Here is a 26,747-nt window from a genome sequence, read left to right as displayed (position 1 = left end):
AAACAAAATACCCCAAGGTATTTTGTTTCTTTGGCAAATGAAATCTCTGTTCTTCCCAGCACCGGTGGTTTTATGCCTTATTGTGGTGCTGTTTTTTGCTGAAGTTGACGATTTGTGTTTTCTGAGCATTGACTATCAGTCTCTCTTGTTTACACCAGTCGTCAACTATTTAACTAAGCTTTCTGTGGACAAATTTCTGAGGAGATCATCTACCAAGGTTGCCCAACGTAGAGGGGACAGAACTCCTCCTTGTGGACAGCCTCCACCTACTTTTGCTTTGATGGTTGCTTTACTCAGAGTGGACATTACTGTCCTATTCTCCAGGGATGCCCTTATCCATCTGCATATTACCGCAGGTGCGCCTCGTCTACTCATAGCTCCTATCAAAGAGGTGGTGGTAACATTATTAAATGCCCCTTCTATATCTAAAAAAGCGGCCATTGCTGCGGCCATCTCTTTGTCTTCCATTGACTTTGAGATAAGCCTATTTAGATCATCCAACGCAGAGTCCGTAGATTTACCAGGTTGGTATGCATATTGGCGATTGCTTAGAGGATTATATTTTAGCACTTCGTCTCTGATGTACCTATAAAGAAGCCTTTCCAGCGTTTTTAATAGTAGTCTACTGTTTGTTGAAAAGATTTTTTGTAATGTCTGTCCATTGCTTTGAGATCTACCGCGTTGGCGCTGCCTCTGAGGCCTTGGATCAACAACCGCTCAATTTTGTCATTGCTTCGATGGATCTGACCAAAGAACTTTAAAATTTTAGCGTAAACTCTACTAGAAAGATGTTGATTGGATATAATTTTATCTAGAACCGAAACATTCTTGGCGAGCCGTCCATGGAATTCGAAGTAGTTGTCTCCATGTCCGTATTTCAAAAGAGTCTATGTGTCTTCTATATCATTCTTTGAGCACACAAGTCTCGCAATCATAGTAAAATATGGAAGAGACCAGATTTGAAACCAGTCTCTTCTTGTTTGTGGTACTAATCTGAAGATCACGACAGACCTCGTTTAGTTAAGTCATTGGCACCCTTCCAGCTATGCGCCTTCCAATTTCGGATTACCAACTGCCTGTGTTGTTAACCATAATACAGAATACACATCACAGCAGATAAATAGAAAAATACACGAAATTACCAATATACCAAACGAAAACATAACCATCAACGAATTTTGGTACGACTTACAAAACTCGGTTTTAGAGGAAGAAAGTCTTTGAAACCACCTTAAATATTGGCAAAAAATATGTGGATGACACAGGAAATCGTAGACCTGATGGAAGTTCGAGAGAAACATAAAAATAGAAATAATAACAAATACCACGAAATCAACAAACTCATAAAAAGAAAAATTAAGCAAGCCAAAGAATCTTGGCTCGAGAATTTATGTACAGAAATAGATCTCAAAAAAAAAACACGACAGTTTCAACCTCCACGAGAAACTTATATATATACTTACCTCCGAAATTAGGAAACTTAAAAATGCTCACATACTTAAAAACGCAGATGGAAAAATTTGTGATCACGAACAAGAGTGCAAAGAATGGGAGACATACTGGAATTAATTGCGAATAAAGTACCCTTTTCGCAGAAATTCTGATGAAATTTTTATAAGAAATACTTTATTTCGACGAACAGAACACTTTCAATGAGATACAAAGTTTATTCGATAAAAATGAAACGAGGAAATACTACAAATCCTTAAATAATAGCCGTCGAGAATTTAAACCACGATTAAAAATTTGTAAATACAATAACGGTGAGATTCTATGGGCACAACATTTCAGCGAACATCTAAATATAAACGATATTGAACAAGGTTACAACATAGACAATCAACAAAATCTACAACGTCAACTACACAGTGAAGACCAAACAAGAGAAGAGGTGTCAAATGCCATCCTAAAACTCAAAGACAATAAAGCCCCAGGAATCGATGAAACCTGTTCGGAAATGTATAAAAAAAGGTGATCAACTTTTTGCAGCAATCCATAAACTAATAGTACCTACTTATATGGCAGAATGAATTGGTACGAGAAGAGTGGCTAAAGGGAATATGTCCGTTGTTGCATAAAAAGGGTGATCAACAGGAGTGTAAGAACTATAGAGGCATTACTCTGGTAGCATCTGCGTATAAAATCTTCGGCAATGTATTGTTTGAAAGACTTTTTACAAAGGATATTGTTGGTCAATATCAATGCGGATCTAATGCTGGAAAGTCAACTACACATCAAATTCAAGCACATAGTCAGATTCTAGAAAAGTCACTAGAATATAACATAATACGCCATCTCTTCGTCGACTTCAAAGCAGCCTATGAGAGTGTGAAAAGAACAGCATTATATAATGCGATGATATACTTTGGGATCCCACCTACGTTAGTTAAGTTGGCCCAACTAACAATGCAAAAGCTCATGTGTTAGAATTGAAGGGGAAAACTTTCTTTGAGATTAATAATGCTCTAAGACAGGGGGACGCGCTAGCGTGTCTCCTATTTAATATTGCCTTGGAAAAGGCAATCAGACAATTAAATATTAGAATGAATGGAACTATTTTTAATAAATAGACGCATGGTGCAGTATTTTATGAGGCTTGCGGACGCGGCAAGTGAATTACGACTTGTGGTAAACGAGGAAAAAACCAAATATATGTTGGTTTTTAAAAACCCCGAAATATCCAACAGACAATTCAAATTAACAACTATACCTTTGAGCAAGTCAAAGAATTCACATATCTTGGATCGCTAGTAAACGCAACAAACACGACAAGCGACGAAATAAAAAGACTCATAGCAAACAGAACCGTTCACGGTCTCCAGAAACATTTAAAAAATAAAAATATAAAACGTGCAATAAAGCTCAATATATACAAAACCTTTTGATATACGGGGCAGAAGCGTGGACCTTATCTCAACGTGATGAAAGACTTCTTGGTATTTTTGAGATTCAAATTTGAGATTTAAATTCTTAAATGAAAATGGGCTATGGCGTCCCATATTTATAACTTTGAACTATATCAGTTATACACCGATCTAGATATTGTGAAATTCGTTAAAATGCAGACTTCGATGGGCTGGACACATCGCTAATTATGTCAGATTGCGAATACACGAAGAGAATAACATTTTCAAAGTCAGAAGGCACAAGAAGTAGAGGACGACCACGAAGGAGATGGATTTATAATGTGGAAGAAGACCTACATATTCTAAGGGTCAGAAGATTCAGGGAAGTGGCCAGGAATAGACAGGAGCGCTGACTTCTTTGTGAACAGGCCAAGATCCACAAAAGATTGTCGAATCACTTATGATGATGACTTTATTTCGACCGTTTCTTATCCTGAAATAATCAGTTTATGTAGTTTTTCAGTTATAGTGTTCTATTTCTAGTGCTTTTCTGTACTCTTCCTTTGTTTTCGAGTGTTAGTTTAAAATTTTAACATTTTAGATATACACTCGCGATCATAAAATCCGGGTCACCTTGAAAATCACCGATATTTCATTTTTAACAAGCTTTATCGTAAATAATAATAACACAAATACAAACTAATGCATGTTTCTGAGAATTGTTGTCGGCTTAGCGGTTTCCTTTACAACAAAGAATTTCAATAGTGCCGATTTCGCGGAAAAGTGCACACTTCCCAAAATGAACGGTATCTGTAACTGCCGCTTGTTTTAAATGTCTCATTTGTGCTTCGACTTTCTGTTCAAACGCAACGAACAAACGTTTATTATTTCCACCATTAGTGTTTATTAGTGCCATGATTAGTGTTTATTGTTTATTTTTTGCCAAAATTACCCTTGACTGTTGTTGAAACGGCAAAAATTGTTGCGCTTGTGAAAGACGGTCACACCCAACGGCAAGTCACAAGAACTGTTTCTGCCTAACTGGATCTGATGGACGTGTAAGAGTTTGGAGGAGAACCGGTGAATGATTTTCACAAGCTTGCATTGCTCCAAGAATGCCATTTGGTGGAGGCTCAGTCATGGCTTGGGGAGGTGTATCTTCCGACTTCCGCACAGAATTACCCTTCATCGAAAATGGGTCCTTAACTGCATGAAGGGACATTACGGAGATTCTGGAAGAACATGTTATGCATACCATGGCAAGGCTTGGAGAAAACGTCGTTTTATGGAGAACAACGCGCGAACACACGTTGCCACGATCAGTATGCAATACTTGGACGAGGTTGGAATTACGAGGTTACCCTGGCCAGCTAGGTCTCCGGACCTGAATCCCATCGAACATATCTGGGACGATTTGAAAAAACGTATTCAAGCCCTAACCTCTCCTCCTAACAAAGCACAGGAGCTTAAGGATCTGTTAGTGAGAGAGTGGAATAACATACCACAACATCCGGAGAAAAATTGAGATTATGCCCCGTCGTCTGCAAGAGGTCATTAGAGCAAGTGGAGGCAATACACGATATTATCCATTGAAATTTCACTGACATTTTACCACGTTCTGTATTTTCCATTTTTTTCGTATGCCTGTTTTATCAACAATTTGGTTTGTTTCCTGCTTTTTCAATCAAAACTATAAAAACCCTTTTTTTTCTTTCAAAACAAACATTGATGACAAATAAAAAATACGTTAGCCTAAAAAAAGCACTGCACCAGAGGCAAAAATATTCCAAAAACTTAAAATTTTCAAGGTGACCCGGATTTTATGATCGCGAGTGTATATCTGTTTATCATGTATTAATTAATCCAAATGTAGGATGGGACACGAGGAAAAAAAAGGATAAATAAGGGATAAAAAATTTATATATTTACATTGCAATATTCTTATATCCTAAATACAAACATTTCAAAAACTAAAAATAATAAAAGAAAAACTTTTGCTTATAGTGCTATCAGATATGTATAAATCAAGATCATCTTGCTTATATAAATAAAAATACTAATATAACTTAAAAATATAAATTAACTCAAGCTCCACACATGTCACAAGCCTCACGATTTTGTAGAGAACATACCAAACTAGCTAAATTCTTTTCTTCCTCTTCCCTTTGTTTCCTCTTCATTTCTTCTAAATCGTCTTCTTTGGCAGGAACATCAATTTTTTGTTTGTCGCCCAATTTGCTATAAACTTTGGGGGCAGACTTTGTTCTTAATTTATTCAGTCCAGTTTTAAGTCCACTATTCCATCCATAGAAATGCATTGAACTTAAGCTTCCGTAGTTTGGATTCATCATATGTATATTTAAACTTTGGCTTTGGTCAATGAACGCTCCTCTATCAATGGCCATGTTCAAAACGACCTTTTGTGAAACTTCCCAAGTGGTCTTATATATCAGTTTCAAATCATCCGGAATTTCTGGGATGTTTTGAATCGATCCCGCGTTACTTACAATAGCTTCTTTCACTTTGTCATCCCATATATCTTTTTCTGTTAAATCTCGCAGTAAATAAGGATTGACTACAGGAAACTCTCCAGACGATACTCGTCTGGTGTATAGAAATGATCTGTAGAGGTCGGTGGATTCGCTATTTGCAAACAACCTGGATAGAATCGGTGTTGACATCTGCGAAACTAATAAGGAATTACGCACACCAGTTTTAGCAATTGTTTCCTTAAGTGTTTGCCAATCCCATAAATCGGATGGTTTCACATCCCACAAATCATATTGAAGAACACCTAAAAGATAATAAAAATATTCATTAAAAATAAAAGAAAACTACAATATGTAAAATAGTAAAAAAACCGTTTGACTGAAAATACGATTAACCAAACTAATTTAGCCCTACTAGATTTATTGTGTTGATTGTATTTTGTCTCAAACTATTTTGCAATTAATAATGAAGATGACAATTACTATCCAATAAAGTACTCTGAATTCATACAAAAATCCTTTGCACTTGCTATAATGGGCTTATTAGGCAGAGAAGTCGAGTGAAGCCGCCCTGAATTTGATGTAGTCTACAGAAGAACCTACACCAAAAATAAATAGCCTTATAATAGAAAAATAAAAAAGTGACAGCAGTAGCTCAGTGGCTATGTTACTGGCTTAACAAGCTGGAGAGCCCGGGTTCGAATCTCGGCACCAATAAAATTTTCATTTTCCAATTTAACTGAGCTGCCACCGTGCTTCGGAAGGCACGTAAAGCCGTCGGTCCCGGCTACGAAAGTAGTCGTTAGGGGCGCTTGCGCGACCTAAAAACCCTAACACTAGACCTTAGCCAGAAGGTTACACGAACTTTACTTTCTTTTTAATAGAAAACTAATGAAATATACATATGAATAACTCAAACACTTCAAAACAGTTATGTCCGGAATAAAGCATGAAAGAGCTATCTGCTTGAGAGCACAGCATAGGTGTCCTAAGGACATAACCAACGTTGTATTTGGTAACCAGGAAATATGGAATGATATCGTGATAGATACTAAAGGGAAATAATCTGGCATTGTCTCAGATAATACATAGTGTGTGTTATTTCATTACATATTATTATTATACATTAAAAGTAGATGCAGCTATCCACTCAAGACACTTAAGCATTGGCGTCAAGAAGTTTATTGGATCGTCAGGGTATGCTCTTAGCTAATATTCGTCAACCAGATGACGAATGGAGTGGCTAGCAGTTCCACAGTCGCAGTTTGGTGATAAGAGTTTCCCCCACTTACGACTTTTTGCACAGACACCATACTCCGCCCGAATTCTATTCAGGCTTTTTCCATATATGGCGAGGAAGATCAAAACCGTTGGTCACTTTTGTTGGATCTATCAAGTCACATAGGTAATCGGCAGAGTTCTCACTCCACAATTCCAATACCATCGAAGTTGAATCTACTTAGCGAGTCGGGGTACATCACTATGGATAGGGAGTTCAGGGTTATTCATAATTTTATTGTATTCCATTATGAGTGCTTTCTATCTGCACAGAGAGGGTGGAGGGTATATGGCAGAGTGTAGGAAGCCAGAGCAGAGAAGTAGATCTTATTAAGGCAGTAACAATCCTCATTGTTCTATGTAGTTTTAAGTCGATAAAGTTAGAGTGTGCGATATTCAGCCAAACTGGTGCACAGTATTCGGCCACGGAGTATAGCAGACTCAAAGTTGAAATTCGTTATGTGTTTGCTGCAACTTCCCACGTGGCTCCACAGAGCTGTCGGATATTGTTGCGTCTTCTTAACTAAGAGACGGTATTTTTAATATGTTTTCTGAAAAATAGGGTTTTGTCTAAAGTCACTTCAAAGTATTTAAGATTCTTTTGGTGTTTGAGCACAGTATTATTAATAGAGACGTTCAGTTGGTGATTTGCTTTTCTGTTATTTTGGTGGAAGAAGCTTGCTTCAGTCTTATGTAGGTTTGGTATGCGCCTCCGCTTTTTAAAGTATTCACTAAGAGTGGAAAAATCATCTGTTAGGGTTATCTCGTTGGCTTCAAGACAGCTAGAGCTAGATCGTCAGCGTATCAAATTTTCTTGAAGCAGTGTTAGGAAGGTCTGATATAGAGATTAAATAGAGTGGGGGCCAAAACATATCCCTGTGGTATTCCATTGTACAACGCGGAAATATCTATCTGATAGCATGCTGTTACTTGATCTCACTGTGATGCGGCATGGAACCACCTTCCTTCTGGAGTTTATATAGAAGACAATATGGGAAGATATAGGGGTTATACTCCCTATTCTACGCTGCTGATCTGAATAGTCCCCTGTCTTTGGCGTCAAATACAAGATTAATTGATATCTATTCAACTTTAATGCTTAAGCTGTGTATGTCTTTTCGGAGCTGTATTCAATAGTAGGTGGGTATCTTCTGTCATTGAGAATATATGTTGTAAATCAAATGTGGCTTCCAGTGCTACATATCCCAATATTTTCCTCCTTACCTTCAGCTTAACCTCGTTATCCACATCTCTTGAATAGTAACTTTAGAATAGTAACTATATCAATCTTGTTATTTAGGAAGGATTTTTGAAAGATTGACTCAAAGGGTTACCTTGGACTCTAAGCTGACTTGGAACAGACATATTAATAAAACTATCAACTGGGCTACACACCTATAAACCTGGGGGGGGGGGATAAAACCAAATGTGACGTATTGGACAGCAGTGATACAACCAATGTTACATATTACGGATAAGTATTGAAGTGGAAAAAACGGTAATGTAAATCTGTATAGCTATTATTGTTCTCATAAAGCTGGAATTACATATTTCGGTTGTAGCATTTTTGATCATTCTGAGACAGATGAGCAAACAACTTCCAGCTCATATTTCTCGATTTAAAAAAGGCCTACGATATGGTACTCTTAAATAAACTTTTTGAAATGTTAGACGAAAGTGACCTTAGTAGAGTAAAGTTATATAAAGATTACCAAAGCAGTTATTAAAATTGGGCATAGATGACCCTTTTAAAATTAATAAAGGTGTAAAACAAGGTCTCTCCAATACAAGTTTAAGTTGAATATTTAGAAACTCCTACATAATTGGATGAGTAAATGTAACAACATGGGAATTGAAGTCAGAAATGACTGTCTCTATATCTTTTATTTGCGAACGATCAAGTAATCATTGCGACTGACAAAGATAATGCCAAATATGTGTATAGAAAACTGGAGGAGCAATGAATGACTGAAGACTGAAGGTGAATATAGACAAAAATGAATATTTAAATGTGGGAGGAGAGATCTTCAACTACCACAGAGAACAATAAAAGAACGTCATAAATACAAATACTTAGGAACCATATTATCAAAAAAAAAGAAACACAAATAAGGATATTCAGAATAGAGTGACACAGGAAAGGTGATAAATGCTTAACTCTATTCTATGATCACCGAGAATTACATTAAGAACAAAATCAGGGATACCAACCTATTGTTGAATGGATACTGACATACAGAGCAGAATGCTGGCAAATGAATAATAAATATAGAGCAAAAACACTTTACAAAACTTTGTTTTATAATATCAGTGGTCTCGTCTAACCGGCAATACGAATCCCCAAGCTGAGGCTCAATAGATCGTAGCGTGGATACTGCTCTACCAGATGGAACATCCTGCCAGGTACGGAAGTCGTCTACAGACAATTTTAAGTTCCAACATCGAAAAGATTATAATACCCATGTTCGTCCGTCTAAAGATTTGGTCTACTGGTAAGTCACATTGTTTTGAGCCTTTCGTGAGAAATCCAAGAGATATCGTTGCCACCTTTGATCTTTGACAGAAAGGATATGGCCTTAAGAGGAGTTCAGGCATAATTCCACGGATGGTAGCTTCGCACCATTACCCGCTCGAGTAAGTGCGTCAACCAAATGTCCGAAACTGCGGTTCCTCTCGTACTGAGCAGGATTACTATAGCAACGTCGAGTCACCAGTAGAGTAACACTAACCTGTCTCACGACGTTCTAAATCCAGCTTCCCTGTCTACGGGCAAACTACTATAATGGAAAATAAATCTTTGCTTGCTTTGGCTTCCCGACTTTTAATAATAATATGCCGGTAACAACTGCGTCCAGCTAATGCTAATGGCAAGAAGAAAAAGATCAGACGCCTTTGGGCTCGCAGGTGACTTTTACGAAGAGATAGTAGACGGGGTATATCAAATTTAGTGTTTATATTTTATTTTACTAAATTTAAATAAAAAATAAGGAAACTATGACTAAGAAGACTATAAAACACTAAACTAAGAATAAAATAAACTAAATAAATAATAAATGAAAAATACGACACAATAGCACAGATTAGACAATAGGCTCAATATCAAAGCAACAAACAAACAATAAATAATGGATGGAAATAATAAATAAATAAACAAACAAACAATAAATAAATTCCTTCTCTCCTTCCTAGAAATTCCTTCTCTCGGAAGGAAATTTCTCTCTCTCTGAGAGAGTCTCGGAATATAGCGTCAGTTAATTTGGTACGGACATGTTATGCGGATTGGGGAACAAGGAGGAACGAAGAAAGTCTTAGAATATATGCCAAGAAGTAAAAAGAAAGAAGGAAGACCAAAGACATAGAAACAAAACATTCATAATAAAGCAATGAGTTAAAGAGAGTTAATAGAAGATGAATGCTTAGATAGGAAGATATGAAGTATGAAGTGCAGGAAGCAGCTCAGGCTGTAGGAGCTCTTGTAGCTTCTGAAAAGGAATGTAAACACATTTGAAAGCTCGAGCAATAAAAAATAGTCTTTTAACAGCCCCTTTTATTGACTCTAACCCATCTGAACTTAATATTGTTTTTTCCAAACGAGTCAACAAAGTACTTCTTGTTTTTACTTTTTTTTATTTTGATGAGATATAGATATTACACACATACCTTTGCTGACAGGACTGCCCTTATACATTGGGTAAGATCCATTTAACTCTGCCAAATCAGAACTTGCTTCCAGAGCTCCATAATATAAAGTTTCGAATATCTGTTTATTTAATTTACGCGCCTCTTCACTCTCACAGGGCATGCGCATTAATATGAAAGTATCAGCCAAACCTTGAACACCTATGCCAATGGCTCTATGGTTTAAGTTCGACTTCTGTTCTTCAGGCACGGGATAAAAGCTAACGTCAATGATTTTATCTAGATTCTTGGTTACAACTTTGGTAACCTCTTTAAGCTTTTGGAAGTCAAAACTCTTTCTGTCAGGACTGACAAACATATTTACAGCTATAGAAGCTTGGGGACACGCTACTATTTCTTCATCTGATGTATATGCCACTACTTCACCGCTGTAACTTCCGCCCTAGATAGAAAAATTATTTTAATTATAATAAATTTTAAATAATCATTTACATAGTTTTGAGGAAAATATGTTGAAGATACAATTTACTTTATTTATGTATTGTTAATATGACATGTACAGTCCATCTAATTTACAAACCGTTGCACGTCATTATCTACGTCAGAGATCGAAGTTGACATAGTTGCCAAAGTATAAAAAATTCCTGAATCTATTTTAAATCAAATAGGTCACATAATTATTGCAAAAGTGTACAACAACAGTATACAACAAAATAAATTAATATTTAATGTAAATAAATAGAAACAAAACAAGAGTTAAAAAATAATTAATAGTAAATAATAAAAACAAAACTAAAGTGTCAACACCGCAACTGTCAAAAATTAAATGAAACATATTGTTACGTAAAAATATGAGTCATAGTTTTTAACCTTTAAAACATGTTTTTATTCTAATATGTTGTAGAGATTACGAGAGGCCTCGATTTACCTGAGCGACCTTCCAGAACCAGTGCGAGGGAAATCCAGTTTGCCTTTACCGTTTCGCCATCGAAGGTTTTGGATTTTTCGAGATAACGGCACTGGTATATAATAACGGAACTTTATTTGGAAGGGACAGTTAATTCGGACGACGCGCTCGCGATAAAATGTTACGTTCGCTTTTTAATAAATTATGTATGTTTAGTGAAAATAAATAAATATCAGTCATTGTGCTTTTTAATGAATTAAGATAAGAACAAGACATTATAAATTAAAGACTTAACAATTAATAAATTCACAACAAATGGTGTCAGAGTGAGATCGAACATAAATTAGACTTATAATAATAATACAAGTGAATATAAAATAAATTGTGAAAATGGCTACGATTTATGAGCTGACAGTGACTAATTTAAGAAGACATCTCGAAGACAGAGAATTAGCTTCTACCGGAAAAAAGGCTGAGTTAGTCCAACGACTAAAGAACGCTTTGCTAGAAGAAGGACTAGATCCAGACACTTATATATTTGAAGATGCTGTCCTCTCGTCGATTTCGAAGGTTTCTTCTGATGTAGCCAAGGTTTCTGGTGATGTAGCCAAAGTTTCCGGCGACATCGCTTCGTTGGAAGACAAAGTTTCTAACGAGATTTCTTCGCTGGAAAGCAAAGTCTCTGCTAACATCTCTTCGGAAATCTCTAAAGTCACTTCTGAGATGTCTGCCCTGGACGATAGAATATCTTCATTAAAAAACCAAGTTGCTGCCGATATGTTAGCCTTCGAAGAAAAGATATGGAAAGAGATGGAAAAGAAGATGGAGGAAACAGGGACAGCAGAGAGAGGTAACAATCCGATTACAGTGGAGATAAAAGAAGACGAGACGAAATTTAAGTTGGAGACACGGCCGAAATTTGAAGGAAGTGGAGGTTCTATTCATGTTAAAGTCCCAACTTTCGACGGAAAATCATCATGGAACAACTACATGAAACAGTTCGAATCAGCCGCAAGAGCAAATGGATGGTCTGAAAAAGAAAAGGCTGTAAACCTGACTATCGCCCTTCGAGGAGATGCCTTAGATGTGCTTCAGACCATAGCCGTAGAGGAGACCGATGATTTCGAACAACTGAAGAAGAGGTTAAATATGCGATATGGCCACGAACATTTGGAGCATGTATATCAGTCACAGCTTAAAAATCGTAGACAGAAGAAAGATGAGGCTCTTCAAGAATATGAGGTAGATATTGCCAGATTAGTACGATATGCTTATCCAACAGCTCCCGAAGACATGATGGAAAAATTGGCCGTTCAAACGTTTATTGATGGTCTTCGTGATCATGAAATGCAGAGAACACTGCGATTAGCTCGTCACAAGACGCTGGTTGATGTCCTATCCGCCGCCCTCGAATACGAGTCAGCTACGCAGGCCTCTGGCGGGTACAGTAAAGTTAGGACTGTAAAAGAGGAAGGAGACGAAGATAAACTTGACCAGCTCTTTAATTTGATGAAAAGCATGACATGCAAGAAAAAGAAGACCATAAAATCAAGAAACTCACCATCAGGAAAACCAGAACGAGTCAACCTTAGGGGGGCAGCTTCGACCCGGAACTCTTCCAAAGACCCTCTTATACTAATAGCTTCTTTGAAATGTCGTGAAGATAGTGTATATGTAGATGGAGACATAAATGGTAAAAAGCATACGTTGTTGGTGGATACCGGAGCGACCAGAACCATCATACGCCCGACAGTTATAAACAGCCGAAAGAAACTGTTACCAACGAGGTTGCGACTTCGGACCGCTACAGGTGAAAATGCCAACATTCATGGAGAAATCCAGGTACAATTGGGAATTGGAGCAGAAAAGTTCGTCCATACTGTTATAGTTGCTGACATCGAAGAGGATGTTATATTAGGAATGGACGTAATGAATATGCATGGATTCCAATTGGATTTTAAGAATAAGGTAATCAAAGTTGGCAACGAGGAGGTATTTCTCCATCCACATAATGACAACACTGTGCAAGCAGCCATTACAGAAGATACAGTCGTGCCTGCGAGAAGCGAAACGATCATAGTAGCGCGACTACAGGGAATTGTAGACGAAGGGAGACCTGTTATGATGGAGCCTTGGAACCACGACGATGAGGTTGGCCGTGGAATCATAATTGGAAAGGAATTGGTGACTTCGGCTAAAGAAATTCCTGTGAGACTTATCAATGTCAACGACTACCCAGTGACCATAAAGAAAGAGACAAAAGTAGGAACTTGTGTACCTGTGACATCCATAATTCGTCAGGCGACAACATCTGATAATTCCAACGACAAATTCGACCAAATGGTTGCAGTTGCAGGACAGTCTCTAAATCAGATGGAGAAAAGGAAATTAAGGGAATTTCTTCGGCAGTATCGTGATATTTTCGTACCGAAAGGAGGAAAGACGGGAAGAACTACCGTTGTTAAGCATAAAATTGATACTGGTAATGCTAAGCCAATTCGTCAAACAGCTCGACGATTACCACAGGCGAAGAGAGAGGAAGCTGAAACGATTGTTCAGGAAATGAAGAAAGACGGGGTGATAGAACCTTCTACGAGTCCATGGGTCTCTCCGGTGGTCCTGGTTAAGAAGAAAGACGGAACGACGAGGTTCTGTGTGGATTACCGTTTGCTGAACAACGTTACCAAGAAAGATAGTTATCCTCTGCCTCGGATCGATGACACATTGGACACATTGGCTGGAAGTAAATTGTTTTCTACTTTAGATTTGAAGTCTGGATACTGGCAGGTAGAAATGGACCCAGTCGATAAAGAAAAGACAGCCTTCACCACAGGATCTGGATTGTGGCAATTCAACGTTATGCCATTTGGACTTTGTAATGCTCCTGCGACATTTGAGAGGCTTATGGAAAATGTGTTGAGAGGGTTATCTTGGAAAACATGCCTGGTTTATTTAGATGACATAATCGTCTTGGGGGAGACATTCGAAGATCATTTGAGGAATTTAGAAAACGTTTTTAATCGACTTAAAGCTGCCCAATTGATGCTAAACCCCAAGAAGTGCCAGCTATTTCAAGGTAAAGTCAATTATCTGGGTCATATAGTCAGTAAAGAAGGAGTGGCCGTGGATAAGGGAAAAATCGATTCCATTAAGGAATGGCCAAAACCAACTGACAAACATCAAGTGAGAAGTTTTCTTGGACTATGTACTTACTACCGGAGGTTTATTAAGAAGTTTGCAGATATCGCTAAGCCATTAACGCGACTTACAGAGGAAGCAAGAGAATACCGCTGGGATATAGACTGCCAAAATGCCTTTGAAACGTTGAAAAAGCATTTAATAACCGCACCAATTTTGGGGTATCCACTGCCAGAAGGAGAGTTCATCTTAGATACGGATGCAAGTAACGTGGGAATTGGAGGAGTGCTGTCTCAGATTCAAGGAGGACAGGAACGAGTCCTCGGATATTTTAGTAAAGTCCTTTCAAAACCTGAGCGGAATTATTGCGTCACGAGAAGAGAACTTCTAGCAGTAGTTAAATCAGTAGAGCACTTCTACCAATACCTCTATGGCAGAAAGTTTCTAATCCGAACCGACCATGCCGCCCTTAAGTGGTTGATGCAGTTTAAGAATCCAGAGGGTCAGATAGCCAGGTGGATCGAACGACTCCAAGAATACGATTTTAAGATTGAGCACCGGGCCGGAGTTAGCCACAGAAACGCTGATTCTCTTTCCAGAAGGCCATGCCCAGCAGAGTGTTCCCACTGCAACAAAACGGAATCCAAGGAAGCAGCAGTGCTAAGAACGACGATTGTCAACGACGACTGGACGCCTACTAAGATAAGGGAAGAACAAGAGAGAGATCCAGTTATACAGAAAATCCGAAAATGGAAAGAGGAAAACCGTCGACCACCTTGGCAGGAAATATCAAACCTATGCTCAGTAGTTAAGACGTATTGGGCCCAGTGGGACTCATTTATCATCGAAGATGGCTTGCTCAAACGAGTCCTGGAAAATGATGACGGTTCAGAGAAGAGAAGACAGTTGGTGATCCCAAAGAGCAGAATAGCCGAAGTACTTCGTCAGTTACACGACAGTCCATCGGGAGGGCATTTTGGTGTAAGGAAAACCCTTCAGCGAATTCGGGAACGGTTTTATTGGATGAACAGTTCCGACGACGTAAAAGACTGGTGTAAGAAATGTACTATTTGTGCTACGAGTAACGGGCCTCACCGGAAAAGGAGAGCTCCTATGAGACAATATAATGTTGGAAGCCCGTTTGAAAGAATAGCTTTGGACATTGCAGGGCCATTTCCAGAAAGTGAAAATGGGGGCAAGTACATGTTGGTAGTAATGGATTACTTCACTAAGTGGGTCGAGATTTACGCACTTCCAGACCAGAAGGCCGCCACCGTTGCAGATAAGTTGATCCAAGAATATATCAGCCGATTTGGAGTGCCTTTGGAGATCCATAGTGACCAAGGCAGGAACTTCGAAAGTGATCTATTCCAAGGAATATGTGATAGACTAGGCATGAAGAAAACAAGAACTACCGCGTATCATCCGCAATCGGATGGTATGGTAGAACGAATGAATAGGACAGTTGGCAAGTATTTGACAAAGATGGTGTCCGATCATCAGCGAGACTGGGACCAATACCTTCCGTTCTTCACAATGGCCTACAGATCTGCTGTTAACGAATCAACGGGCCAGACACCAGCCAGAGTCCTATTCGGACGCGAAATGCGACTACCTTGTGATCTAGAATTTGGGTGTCGACCTGGAGAAGATGTAGCAGGTGAAGATTATGTGATCGAATTACGAAGAAGAATGGACGATGTACATGAGTTGGTCCGTTCCCACCTTCAGATCGCTAGCGACCGAATGAAGAAACGGTACGATACACAAGCCGAAAAGGGTTGCTTTAAGAAGAACGACAAAGTATGGCTGTATAATCCCAAGAAGCGAAAAGGTTGTTCTCCCAAATTGCAGCAGTTTTGGGAAGGTCCATACCTCATCATGGAGAAGATCAACGATGTCATCTACCGAATAAGCAAGATTCCGAGGGGAAAACCGATGATAGTACACCATAACCGGTTGGCATCTTTCGAAGGTGACCACGACGTAGATGAAGAAGTGGAAGTAAACCAAGTCCAAGATGTGTCTGACCTCACGTTTGAGGAATTCATGGGTGCCTATGGAGGTACCGGTAAAGCGAGACATGGTGTTACCACTGAAGAAAAGCAAGATCTACTCGCGCTCCCCGATGACTACTCGCTGGCCCTTACCATCCCGGCCAGTATCAAAGACGCACCAGGGTTGGCATCCGTCTTTCGAAGGAAGTTTGGTCGAGTTGCAGAACTTCAATGCCAAGTGCCAGCTCCCGGTAAAACCTTGAAACTCCAAGATGCATCACGTTACCTTTTCTACCTGGTAACAAAAGACACTGCCCGTGACCAACCTACCTACCGAGATGTATGGGAAGCCTTACTTCAATTGAGAGGGCACGTACTAGAGTCCGACGTGCAAAAGTTAGCCATGCCAAAGTTGGAGTGCCGCCAATTAGATTGGAGAGTTATCCGAAATATGGTGGAGGAGATCTTTAAAGACACCGAAGTCCAGGTGTTAGTCTGTTGCAATCCGCATAGTTACTGGTGCGGAGAGAAAACCGTCCCTTGTCATTTTTATACAACTGGAAGTTGTAAAAGAGGGTCCAGTTGCCGATACCAGCATACCGTTCCAGTTCTAGTCCCAACAAGGTTCCAGGAGGAACCATCTTTTGAGAGGGGGGCAATGTTACGTAAAAATATGAGTCATAGTTTTTAACCTTTAAAACATGTTTTTATTCTAATATGTTGTAGAGATTACGAGAGGCCTCGATTTACCTGAGCGACCTTCCAGAACCAGTGCGAGGGAAATCCAGTTTGCCTTTACCGTTTCGCCATCGAAGGTTTTGGATTTTTCGAGATAACGGCACTGGTATATAATAACGGAACTTTATTTGGAAGGGACAGTTAATTCGGACGACGCGCTCGCGATAAAATGTTACGTTCGCTTTTTAATAAATTATGTATGTTTAGTGAAAATAAATAAATATCAGTCATTGTGCTTTTTAATGAATTAAGATAAGAACAAGACATTATAAATTAAAGACTTAACAATTAATAAATTCACAACAATATTATTGTGTATTTCTTTAATTTAACATTAATAGAAATCTTTAAATATTATTTGTACGCATATATAATAAAATATGTCTAGTGGCTGTAATGCCAGTGTACTCGGCAAAGTGATTCTAAAAAAGAACACACCTACCGCCTAAATATTTGGTGTTGGTATCATGTGACGTCACGGGCTATGACGCCGATGACGTGCAACGGTTTGTAAATTAGATGGACTATAAGTTTGACCAGTTCAAAGTGCTTATTTTTTTAAAAAATTGGTTTTAAAGTAAAACAAAAATTTTTTAAATTTTGAAAAAATGCTTTTTTTTCAAAATAACTTGAAAAGTATTAGCGATAAGCAAAATTTTCAAGAGTAAAAAAATATAGGTTTTGCTTTTCTGAGCATGTTTTTTTGTTTTTGTAAGATAAAAATTGATTAAGATATGGCTGTTCAAAGTTTGCATACACTAGTGATTAGTTACTCGTTCAAGCCATTTCAACTACAACCCTTTCAGAAATAAGGGTTTAAAAAAATAATAATTCAAATGATCTTATCGCCTTAAAAAAACCTAAAAAATGGTTTTTTAAGTACTTCATAGCTTGCAAGCTAACCCAGTTATGAGTAAAAAACCAATCACATATTTTAGGATATATTAGAACGCATAAGATACACATAATGTGCTATTAAGGCACAGACATACTTTTACCCAACCTTATAAATAATAACAAAATAAAATAAATTCATAACATTTTGATTAAAAAATTACTGTATTTATATCAAATACTATAGACTGTAATACATCCAACTCCGACACAAAACTAGCAGCACGTTGCTTCTAGCGCCACGGCAAGTTGAGTTAATAACTACGTTTTGTCAACATAAACATACATATTTGCTTCTGCTAATTTTTTTATTACTAGCTAATCTTGCTAAATTGTGTTTGTACTTTTACCCAAATTGTTATATAAAATGGGTTCGGTGTGTGCTATGTATGGCTGTAACAATTATAAACAGCAAAAGGAACACAAATCACTTTTTAGAATGCCAAAAGATAAAAATGTGTAAGTAGAAATATTTATTGAGAAATTTGTTTTGGAAACAGAAGCTTACTCAGCCAAGAGTATGTTCAATACTTTATGTTAAAGTATTTATTAATCAATTGTAAATTATGTTGCTCTTTTACATATTTTGCTGCTCCAATTTGCAGCTTGTTTCCTGGATCGGTACCAACTCTTAATTTATATTAAATTCAAAATGCTCCAAAGTTAATCAAGAATGTGAAGATAAAAAAGAACTACTTTCGTTATAGTTTTCAACACTAAATTTAATATAGGATTTAAGACCCCACAAATGGATACCTGCTAAACCTGCCTTCGTTAACCGCTAAAATTTCTAGGGCAAACACTGAAGCTGAAAGAAACAATTTTATGACGGCCAAAAGGCTCCATAAATTGTCACCAAGCCCCTTATTATAGCTGGCAGCTATACGTTCACAATCTAATAATAGTAGTTGGCGACATAAAAGCCGATTTGACTAAAGACAACTGTTTCAGTTACGGTTGGTCAGAAAGCGATTTCAACAACAGCTGCTCACAAATGGATGAAACAACAACAGATAGAAATAAACGAACTCACCTAAGGAAGGTTTACATTGTGAAGTATGCACGTACCTCTCCTTTATAAGGAACAAGGAATTTTAAATAATTATCTTGTTAGAAATAATTGTTTGTTACCCACTTACTACAAAAAACAACAATGTAAACCTCAGGAAAACATTATATTCAAGACTCTGATCCAATAATAGATATAAATCGAACATTTGCATTCTATGTATACTAACTCGATAATTTGTATATGTTAGAATGTGGGTGACGCGAAAATAAAACATATACTTTAAAAATACGTTAAGTTTGTCTTCAGAAAACGGTAGAAGGGTATTTCTACCCTCACGATCGTCCGAATGTCCTAAGAAGTTAGTTTCCAATATCACCACATCCGACGATGTATAGAACAGCTTTTAATAATAACAAAGTTGAAGCGATTTTCGGTTTTACCGGAAATGATGGCGAGCTTTAAGTATTTCAAATAGCTACAGTTACGGGGAAGCGCAAATTATGACATGTAATACCTGATTATTTTCAAAAATAAGTTATAAAGCTTGGTCTACGTGAAATATGATGTTATGCTGTCATATACTAAAAAAATGATAAAATATTACAATAGTACATACCCTAATTGTTCCTATGTGTTTTTGATTACTTTTTCTATTGCATACATCCTTGTACATCATAACGGGACCACCTGTCTCTGCTTGAAGAACAATAATTGCTCTCCATAATTCTTGAGCTTGTATTTGTTTTATGTATTTTCCCTCTTTCTCGTATTTTTCGTATAATCGTTCAAATTCATCCCCATAAGAATTAGTAAGACCTGGAGATTGATGTGGGCACATTAGAGACCATTTTCCATTAGATTCTACCCTTTTCATAAACAAATCGGGTACCCACAAAGCGTAGGATAAATCTCTTGTTCTTACTTCTTCTTTGCCGCCGGGTTTACTTAAGTTTAAAAATTCGAGAATATCAGCATGCCAAGGTTCAATATAAACAGCTATTTCAGAAGGTTTGTTGGTGCTAAGTTGATCTACATAGCACGCCATATTATTAAAAACTCGTAACATAGGAACTAAACCATTCGATACACCATTAGTACCGGCTATGTAAGTGCCTTTAGCTCTTATATTCTGAATGTTTAGACCTACAGTGCCGGTATATTTAGAAACTAATCCACAAAGTCTAACACAGTTAAAAATGCCTTCAATACTATCATCTGGCATCATCATGACAATGCTAGAGCATAATTGTGGTTTGAGTGTAGAAGCCAACAGTAGAGTATTTGTAGAGTGGATATAAAATCTTTCGGACAATAGATTATAAGTTTTGATCGCATCGTCGATATTTTCCTTATGAATACCAACAGCTACCCTCATTAACATATGTTGTGGTCTCTCCACAACTTTGCCGTTTATTCTCAATAGATATGATTTTTCCAATTCTTTGAAAGCAAAATAGTCATAGGAAAAATCTCTATCATATATCATACATGAATTTAGACGTTCTGAATTTTGCGTTATTATTTTGTGAAGTTCTTCTGAGATTATTGGTGATTTTTCTCCTAATTTTTCATCAAATACATTGTAAAGATCATCGATTACATCTGTAAAAAATAGTAAAATTTAATAAAAGTTTCTGAAGTTAGTGATTATATTAGTAGAATAATGAACACATTTTTTGGAAGAAATACCATGGCATGGGTATAAAGTCGATTTAGACATTAAGAAGAAGCAAATACAATAGAAGGATTCTTATCAATTCCGCTGAGTCTTGCCTTATAATTAACAGCCACAAGTAAAAACGGTATTATCTACTGAGAAGCTATTTTATCATCAAATGTTATTATTACGGTTTTTCAATTGATAGAATCATCGGGTTTTAGTTTTCGTTTAAAAATCAAACCATTCTCAGTTGGAAAATTAATCAATTCGGAAGACTTGCAGGAGAATTGGCTATGCCATTTATTGAAGTGCAAGCTTTAAATCAGCAGATCATATGACACCATTCGACAAAACTAGCGATTTTTTTATTATGACACAATCTTTAGCAATCACAACGCAAATAAAGTTCTATAAGCTAATTTGCTGGCTGCGGAGCAAGGGGCTCCTATTGGCGTGGTGAGGTCTTCTCCAGTGACAAGACCACTTTAACTGTTTTTCAGGTCAGCTGGCCAGTTCCTTTCGAGTCTCCTATTGGCTTAGTGTTCTGGCAGAGGGGTTACTATGTGATTATAGTGCTTTATGGTGCTTTGTGCTGTATTTAGTGATTACATCCTGTACTAACGGGATTCTTAGGTCTTCATGAGTTTGACACATACCAAGGTGCATCAGCTATCGTTCGGAGTATTTTTGATTGGCATCTTTGAATTAAGGCTGTGTTTGACTTTCCCGCACATCCCCAGAGTTAGTAGATTCCAAAACTAGCGATTGAAACTTATTCTAAGTGAATTGCAGTTCAATCAACTACTGATAATCAACCATGAGACAACACTGGCAGAAAATTTGTATGATCCTGTTACATTTGTCACAAGTTACCTATTTGCAAACAAAAAACAGCAGAAAGTAATGTGGTAAATGCCAAAAGCCAGTCTGCGATGAGTGTACCGCAAAAATAACAAAATGATTGAAATGAATATTTTTTACTTATAGTTATTTACTCCCTTTTTACGCAAAAAATATTCAAATTTTATATGAAATCCATGATTTTCTTAGACAGGTATCCGGTTGGTCTACATTTTAGACAGTTATTTGATAAAATTTTTGCAGTTTCAGAACAAACTTTACTGCCATATGTTTTATGCCCAAAACATCTGACAAAATTACATGGCATAAGTCCACACTAATATGACCCGAACTTCCTTAATAGTGACTTAATGATTCTTCATAACCATTTTATTCACTTTTTCAATATTTTCATCGGTTTTTTGGAGTGATTTATTAATTATGTCATTCAGTTCACACTAGTAACTACCATGAACACATAAATGTCTTTTTAACTAAATCACAGAGCTAATTCAATAATTTGGGTCTCAGATCATTCCGATCTTTACTAATGTAAATGATCTTTACTGTCGACAGACTTCTTTGTAACTAAATAAATAGTTACTGAAAGGTTACTGACCATGCTCTTAATATCCCAAAGGGAGATTGGGATAGGTAAAAGGGATATTAAACTGAATAAAAATAATAAAACGGTAATAGAAATAAAAATAATAAAAGAATAATAAAACTTATTGTTGCCGACCAAAATGTAGCTTCAACTTTTTTAAATAATTTTAAACTGTTTGTCCTTGTTTAGTGTAGTGTTATGTTCAATTATATGTTTAATTTTATGTTTATGACATTCTGGGATTGTTGGATAGCCCGAAATTGACGAAATGCCCCTGAGAATGCTCTAGTAAGCGAAAGTACTTGGGCAAGAATAATTAATAAAACTGTGCTGGATATCTGCCTTTATTTTATCAAAGTTCATTTATTCGAGCATTCAAGCTTATATCAATTTAATTACATAATGAATATACATATACAATCACAATATATATATATATATATATATATATATATATATATATATATATTTAAAAATGTGGGTGAAATAAAATAATTATGCTGATAATCTACATTCCGTTTTATTCCAAGCTTACTTTGGAGACCTATCACTAATCAATTATCTAACTCTAAGGAATGCCTATTTCTACCAAAAATAAAAAATGTAGAAACCTGTTTCAATTTATTCAGAACTTCTACAGAGTGAGAAAGTCAAGTAAAGGAAGCTTGTATCGAAACTTCTTAAAATATGTGCATATATAATAATTGGAAGAATTTATAATTTTTCCATAATAGTACCAAATAAAGTGTATTATCATTCCAGTATCTGTAGCTGCAGCGATGAACAAGACCATTTAACATAAATATGGCTTCGCCCAAAAATTTATCTTATTTGCAAAATGACTTACCACTAAATAATTTTTTCGTTTCTTTCTGAAGATTAGATATAGCAATTCGAGCTGCAAGAGTAGCATAATCCGGATGATCTTCACTGAGGGTAGCAGCAGTTTCTGCAGCCAGTGCATCCAATTCTGCAGTAGTAACTCCTGGGTATAGGCCATTAACCACTTTCAGGGTAATGCTAACCTAATAATTTTTGAAAAACATAATATTTATATTTAGGTTTTTTAACATTTAAAAAGATGAAAGTTTTTATTTTTTAATTTATGGTTTCAATAGATACGATAAACAAAAAGGCAAATGAAGGACTCTTCCACACAGAAAATTAAATACTGATTTAGCCCAACTGAGATCCAAGGGCATACAACTACAAATATTGCAAATTCTCAAGGAAGACCATCAGATAATGGAATGATAGCATGTCTATCCTACATCCCCTTAATGCCAGTGACATTTACAGATGAAAAGTTAAGAATAAACAATCTCACAAGGAATATGTGAGAAATATAGTCACATATTAAATAGTCATGGTGTACAGCATGACTTAGTTTTTATTTGTTTCAAAATCCTCACTATTTATCCTTCTTTTTGACAACTTAGGTCAGACAGCTATATCTTTTGATCTTTTACTGGAGCAGCCATCATAGCAAATTATATATGATAGATGTATGATAGATATATGAAAGCTATTTCACAATGAATAATTACTTAGAATCAACTGGAATTAGGTCTTTGAGGATGTGTCTGACAATTCATGTTATTTTTGGTCTTACATCAAAAGCTTTTTGAGGCAATTTTTTAATCTAGGATCAGAGAAGAAGTAACCAATTATGTTGAAATTTCAAATCAGTCAGTTTAGTTTTGTAGATACCTAAACCACAAGATTTGTTGATAAGCAAAAAAAATATCTTTTAAAATAACTTGATTAATATTTAAATGGGAATAAGCCACAATTAAAGGTTAAAATACATTTATTGACGTTTCAATTTCCACTTCGGAAATCGTTCTCAAAATACAAACATTAGTAAATTGATTTATTTACAATTTACTAATGTTTGTATTTTGAGAACGATTTCCGAAGTGGAAATTGAAACGTCAATAAATGTATTTTAACCTTTAATTGTGGCTTATTCCCATTTAAATATTAATTAATTTAAAATGCCACAAGAAAATAGCTTCAGAACAATATTAAAAATAACTTGACTTTTAAAAACCTAAAAAATCCATAGTAATTTTGATTTTTAAAAGGTAGATCCACTGATTTCTACTTGATTTTATATAATAACTATATTTATAATAATTTGGAAAGAGTCTTCAGCTTAACTTGATCTGTGTGAACAACACAGGCCTTTGCTCTAGTCAACCTTACAATGCTTTACAGTAACTTCATGCCCACTATACAATGCTTTGCAGTAAGTTCATGCCTTGGGTATTTTAGATCCATTACATTCATGAATTTGTGATTCTATAAGAGGAAGAACTCGAATATTGAAAATTTGTGGCTCTGCCTCTGATAAAAATAATTCATCATCTGGGGAATTGCAGAATTCACACCTTTTCACATTTGGCCACTCATTCTCAGTCATAAAATGACCATAATCTTATCGCATCTGATATTAACAAACATGGGTGCGGCCAGAATTATTTTCAGAGGGGTGCATTTGCATCTACACATACTATTAGCCAATATAAAATATAGAAATATACGTTTATAGCTGTGTACTTTCTTTCAGGATAGGGGGATTCAATTACACCCCCTTGTATCCCTCTACTGGTGCCCATAGTAACAAGTTTCCCAAAGGTAGGTAAGCAATTAGTGATTTCTTTAAGATTATGAAGAATGTTTTCATTTATTAGTAAAACATACTTATTTTTGTGAGGTAGATTGAGTGTCTATACTTCTCTATTTTCAAAATACCAAACTTTATATATGAGGTATGTTTAAAAAATACCTGGAATTTTTAAATTTCACAGTTTTCAAGAGTCTAATTGTCAAAAAATTTTTATATGTTGGTATAATATTTTTTATTGTTGGTATATATTTTTTTATACCCTAAAGTATAAAAAAAATTTGAAGCTAATTCATTGTTTACCTTGTCTGTTGCAGCTGCTAAGATTTTCAGCGATTTTCATTTATTTAAAAAAATAGATCAAATAATTTGTATTAAATTTTGATAAAAAATTAAATGTGTAACAAAGTGTGTGAAATGTTAACAAACACCTATGATAAACATGCTATGAAAAAAATAAGTGTGTAGGAGTGGTATAAGAGTTTCCATGATGGCCATGAAGATGTTGAAGATGATGAACGCCCCCTATGCCATAACACCTCAAGAACTGATAAGAATATAAAAAAAGTGACAGAAATGGTTATAAACGACCGCCAAATCACATCAGAGAAGTCACTGACATTGGCTCTTCAATTGGCTCATGCCATGACATTTTTTTGAACTTTTTGGGTATGAAACGTGTGTCAGCAAAATTTGTTCCAAAATTGTGGCGAGACAACATTAATGTAGACAAATAAATATTTTTTTTTTAACAAAAATTCCGGGTATTTTTTGGACACACCTCATATAACGACAGTAAAACTCTGTTAAGGATAAAAAAAAACAACAGTAAAACCAATACTTTTAACCGGAATACTGTTTACTTGGAATGATCTCAAAAATATCGAAATATTGGAATATGAAAATAAAAGTGAAAATTATGGAAGATAGATATAAGATTTCTTTTAAAAAATATTACAATAAAAATAAAAAGGTAAAGAAAAATTTCCTTCATTTTATTAACTTGGCACTCACGACACATATTTTAATGGAAATGTTGATTATGATGAAATAATTCAAAATGTTTGGTATTCTTATTACCCGACAGTTAATTTGTTTCTAGCTGTCTTTTGTTTCAATATTTATTCAAAATGTAATTTAATATAGTGTAAAAAGATGCTTTATTTTATTGCTACCACAAAGTATATTAATAAGAAATAAGCTTAGGACACTGCAGTGAGCTATAAAAGAGTAATTTAGGACAAAAAAGAAAAAAAAATAGTCATCTAAAATAGAAACAAACCTATTGCATGAAATGTGTTATTTCTGGCAATACTTACTGGATCGACGTAATCGGTGTTCAAGCCATAACATAATTTCTGAATACGAGATGTAATTTTATCAATATGAACCTCTTCTCTTCGGCCACCTGTAAATTAAAATATAAATTTAATTTAATTTAACATAATTAAGTAGAATATACATTACCTCTTTTTAAAACATAAAATTTATTCAACGGTTTAACCATTTTTAAGAATTGAGATTTCTAAAGATGCTTTTCAACGTTTTTTATATCTAAATTTGAAATTAAACTATCATTAAATCGGCAATAAAAATTCTAGAAAGCTTTTAATTCCCGCCAATATCATTAATTGTTAGCTAACCTGACTATGGTCAAAATATCATTCTTCTATTTTGTCTTTACGGCCGTACAGTCACCAATGGATATTTACAGCCACTACTTCTACTCTTGTATAGTTTAAGATAGGATTTGCCCTAAGATAGCTCTATTTATTATTTGCTTCTTTTTTATCATTTATATTCTTAGAATAAAATGGGTTTTATTTCAAGTTTATACTATATATCCGAATATGGTTTTATATTCTAAAACTAGTCGTACCGCTCTATACATTGAGTTTTAAAACACGTTTACAAATATTCTACTTTTACCATATTTTACTTTATAAATAGATTAAATAGTAAATAGCTGCTAAGAACTTTAACAAATAACAATATATTTTCTAAAATAAATTAGATGTGTGATTAGATGTCATAAGATTCTACAGGCTGTTACAGTCATCTGAACCTGTCTGA

At 35.9% G+C, this 26,747-nt stretch overlaps 1 protein-coding gene across 1 annotated transcript; it reads right to left on the bottom strand.

The window, feature by feature from the left end:
• Positions 1 to 4,766: 4,766 nt before the first annotated feature.
• LOC140447938 (ribonucleoside-diphosphate reductase large subunit-like) lies at positions 4,767 to 26,318 on the bottom strand. The gene is made up of 6 exons (XM_072540879.1): positions 26,142 to 26,318; positions 25,994 to 26,082; positions 22,893 to 23,070; positions 19,555 to 20,540; positions 10,274 to 10,694; positions 4,767 to 5,640 (listed from the first exon to the last, which is right to left on the bottom strand). Exons 1-6 carry the CDS (start codon positions 26,179 to 26,181, stop codon positions 4,931 to 4,933), a joined length of 2,424 nt encoding a protein of 807 aa, XP_072396980.1. The 5' UTR covers positions 26,182 to 26,318; the 3' UTR covers positions 4,767 to 4,930.
• Between the last annotated feature and the right edge of the window lie 429 nt (positions 26,319 to 26,747).

The sequence above is a fragment of the Diabrotica undecimpunctata genome, chromosome 8 (genome assembly GCF_040954645.1).
Source record: "Diabrotica undecimpunctata isolate CICGRU chromosome 8, icDiaUnde3, whole genome shotgun sequence".
NCBI lineage: Eukaryota > Metazoa > Arthropoda > Insecta > Coleoptera > Chrysomelidae > Diabrotica > Diabrotica undecimpunctata.
This window is presented reverse-complemented; position numbering and strand designations above follow the sequence as displayed.

Coding starts and splice junctions, on each gene's coding strand:
- LOC140447938 (XM_072540879.1), bottom strand. CDS start 26,181: ATGGTTAAACCGTTGAATAAATTTTATGTTTTAAAAAGAG. Junction 26,083..26,141: donor ATTTTATGTTTTAAAAAGAG/GTAATGTATATT, acceptor TTTAATTTACAG/GTGGCCGAAGAGAAGAGGTT. Junction 5,641..10,273: donor GGGCAGTCCTGTCAGCAAAG/GTATGTGTGTAA, acceptor ATTATCTTTTAG/GTGTTCTTCAATATGATTTG.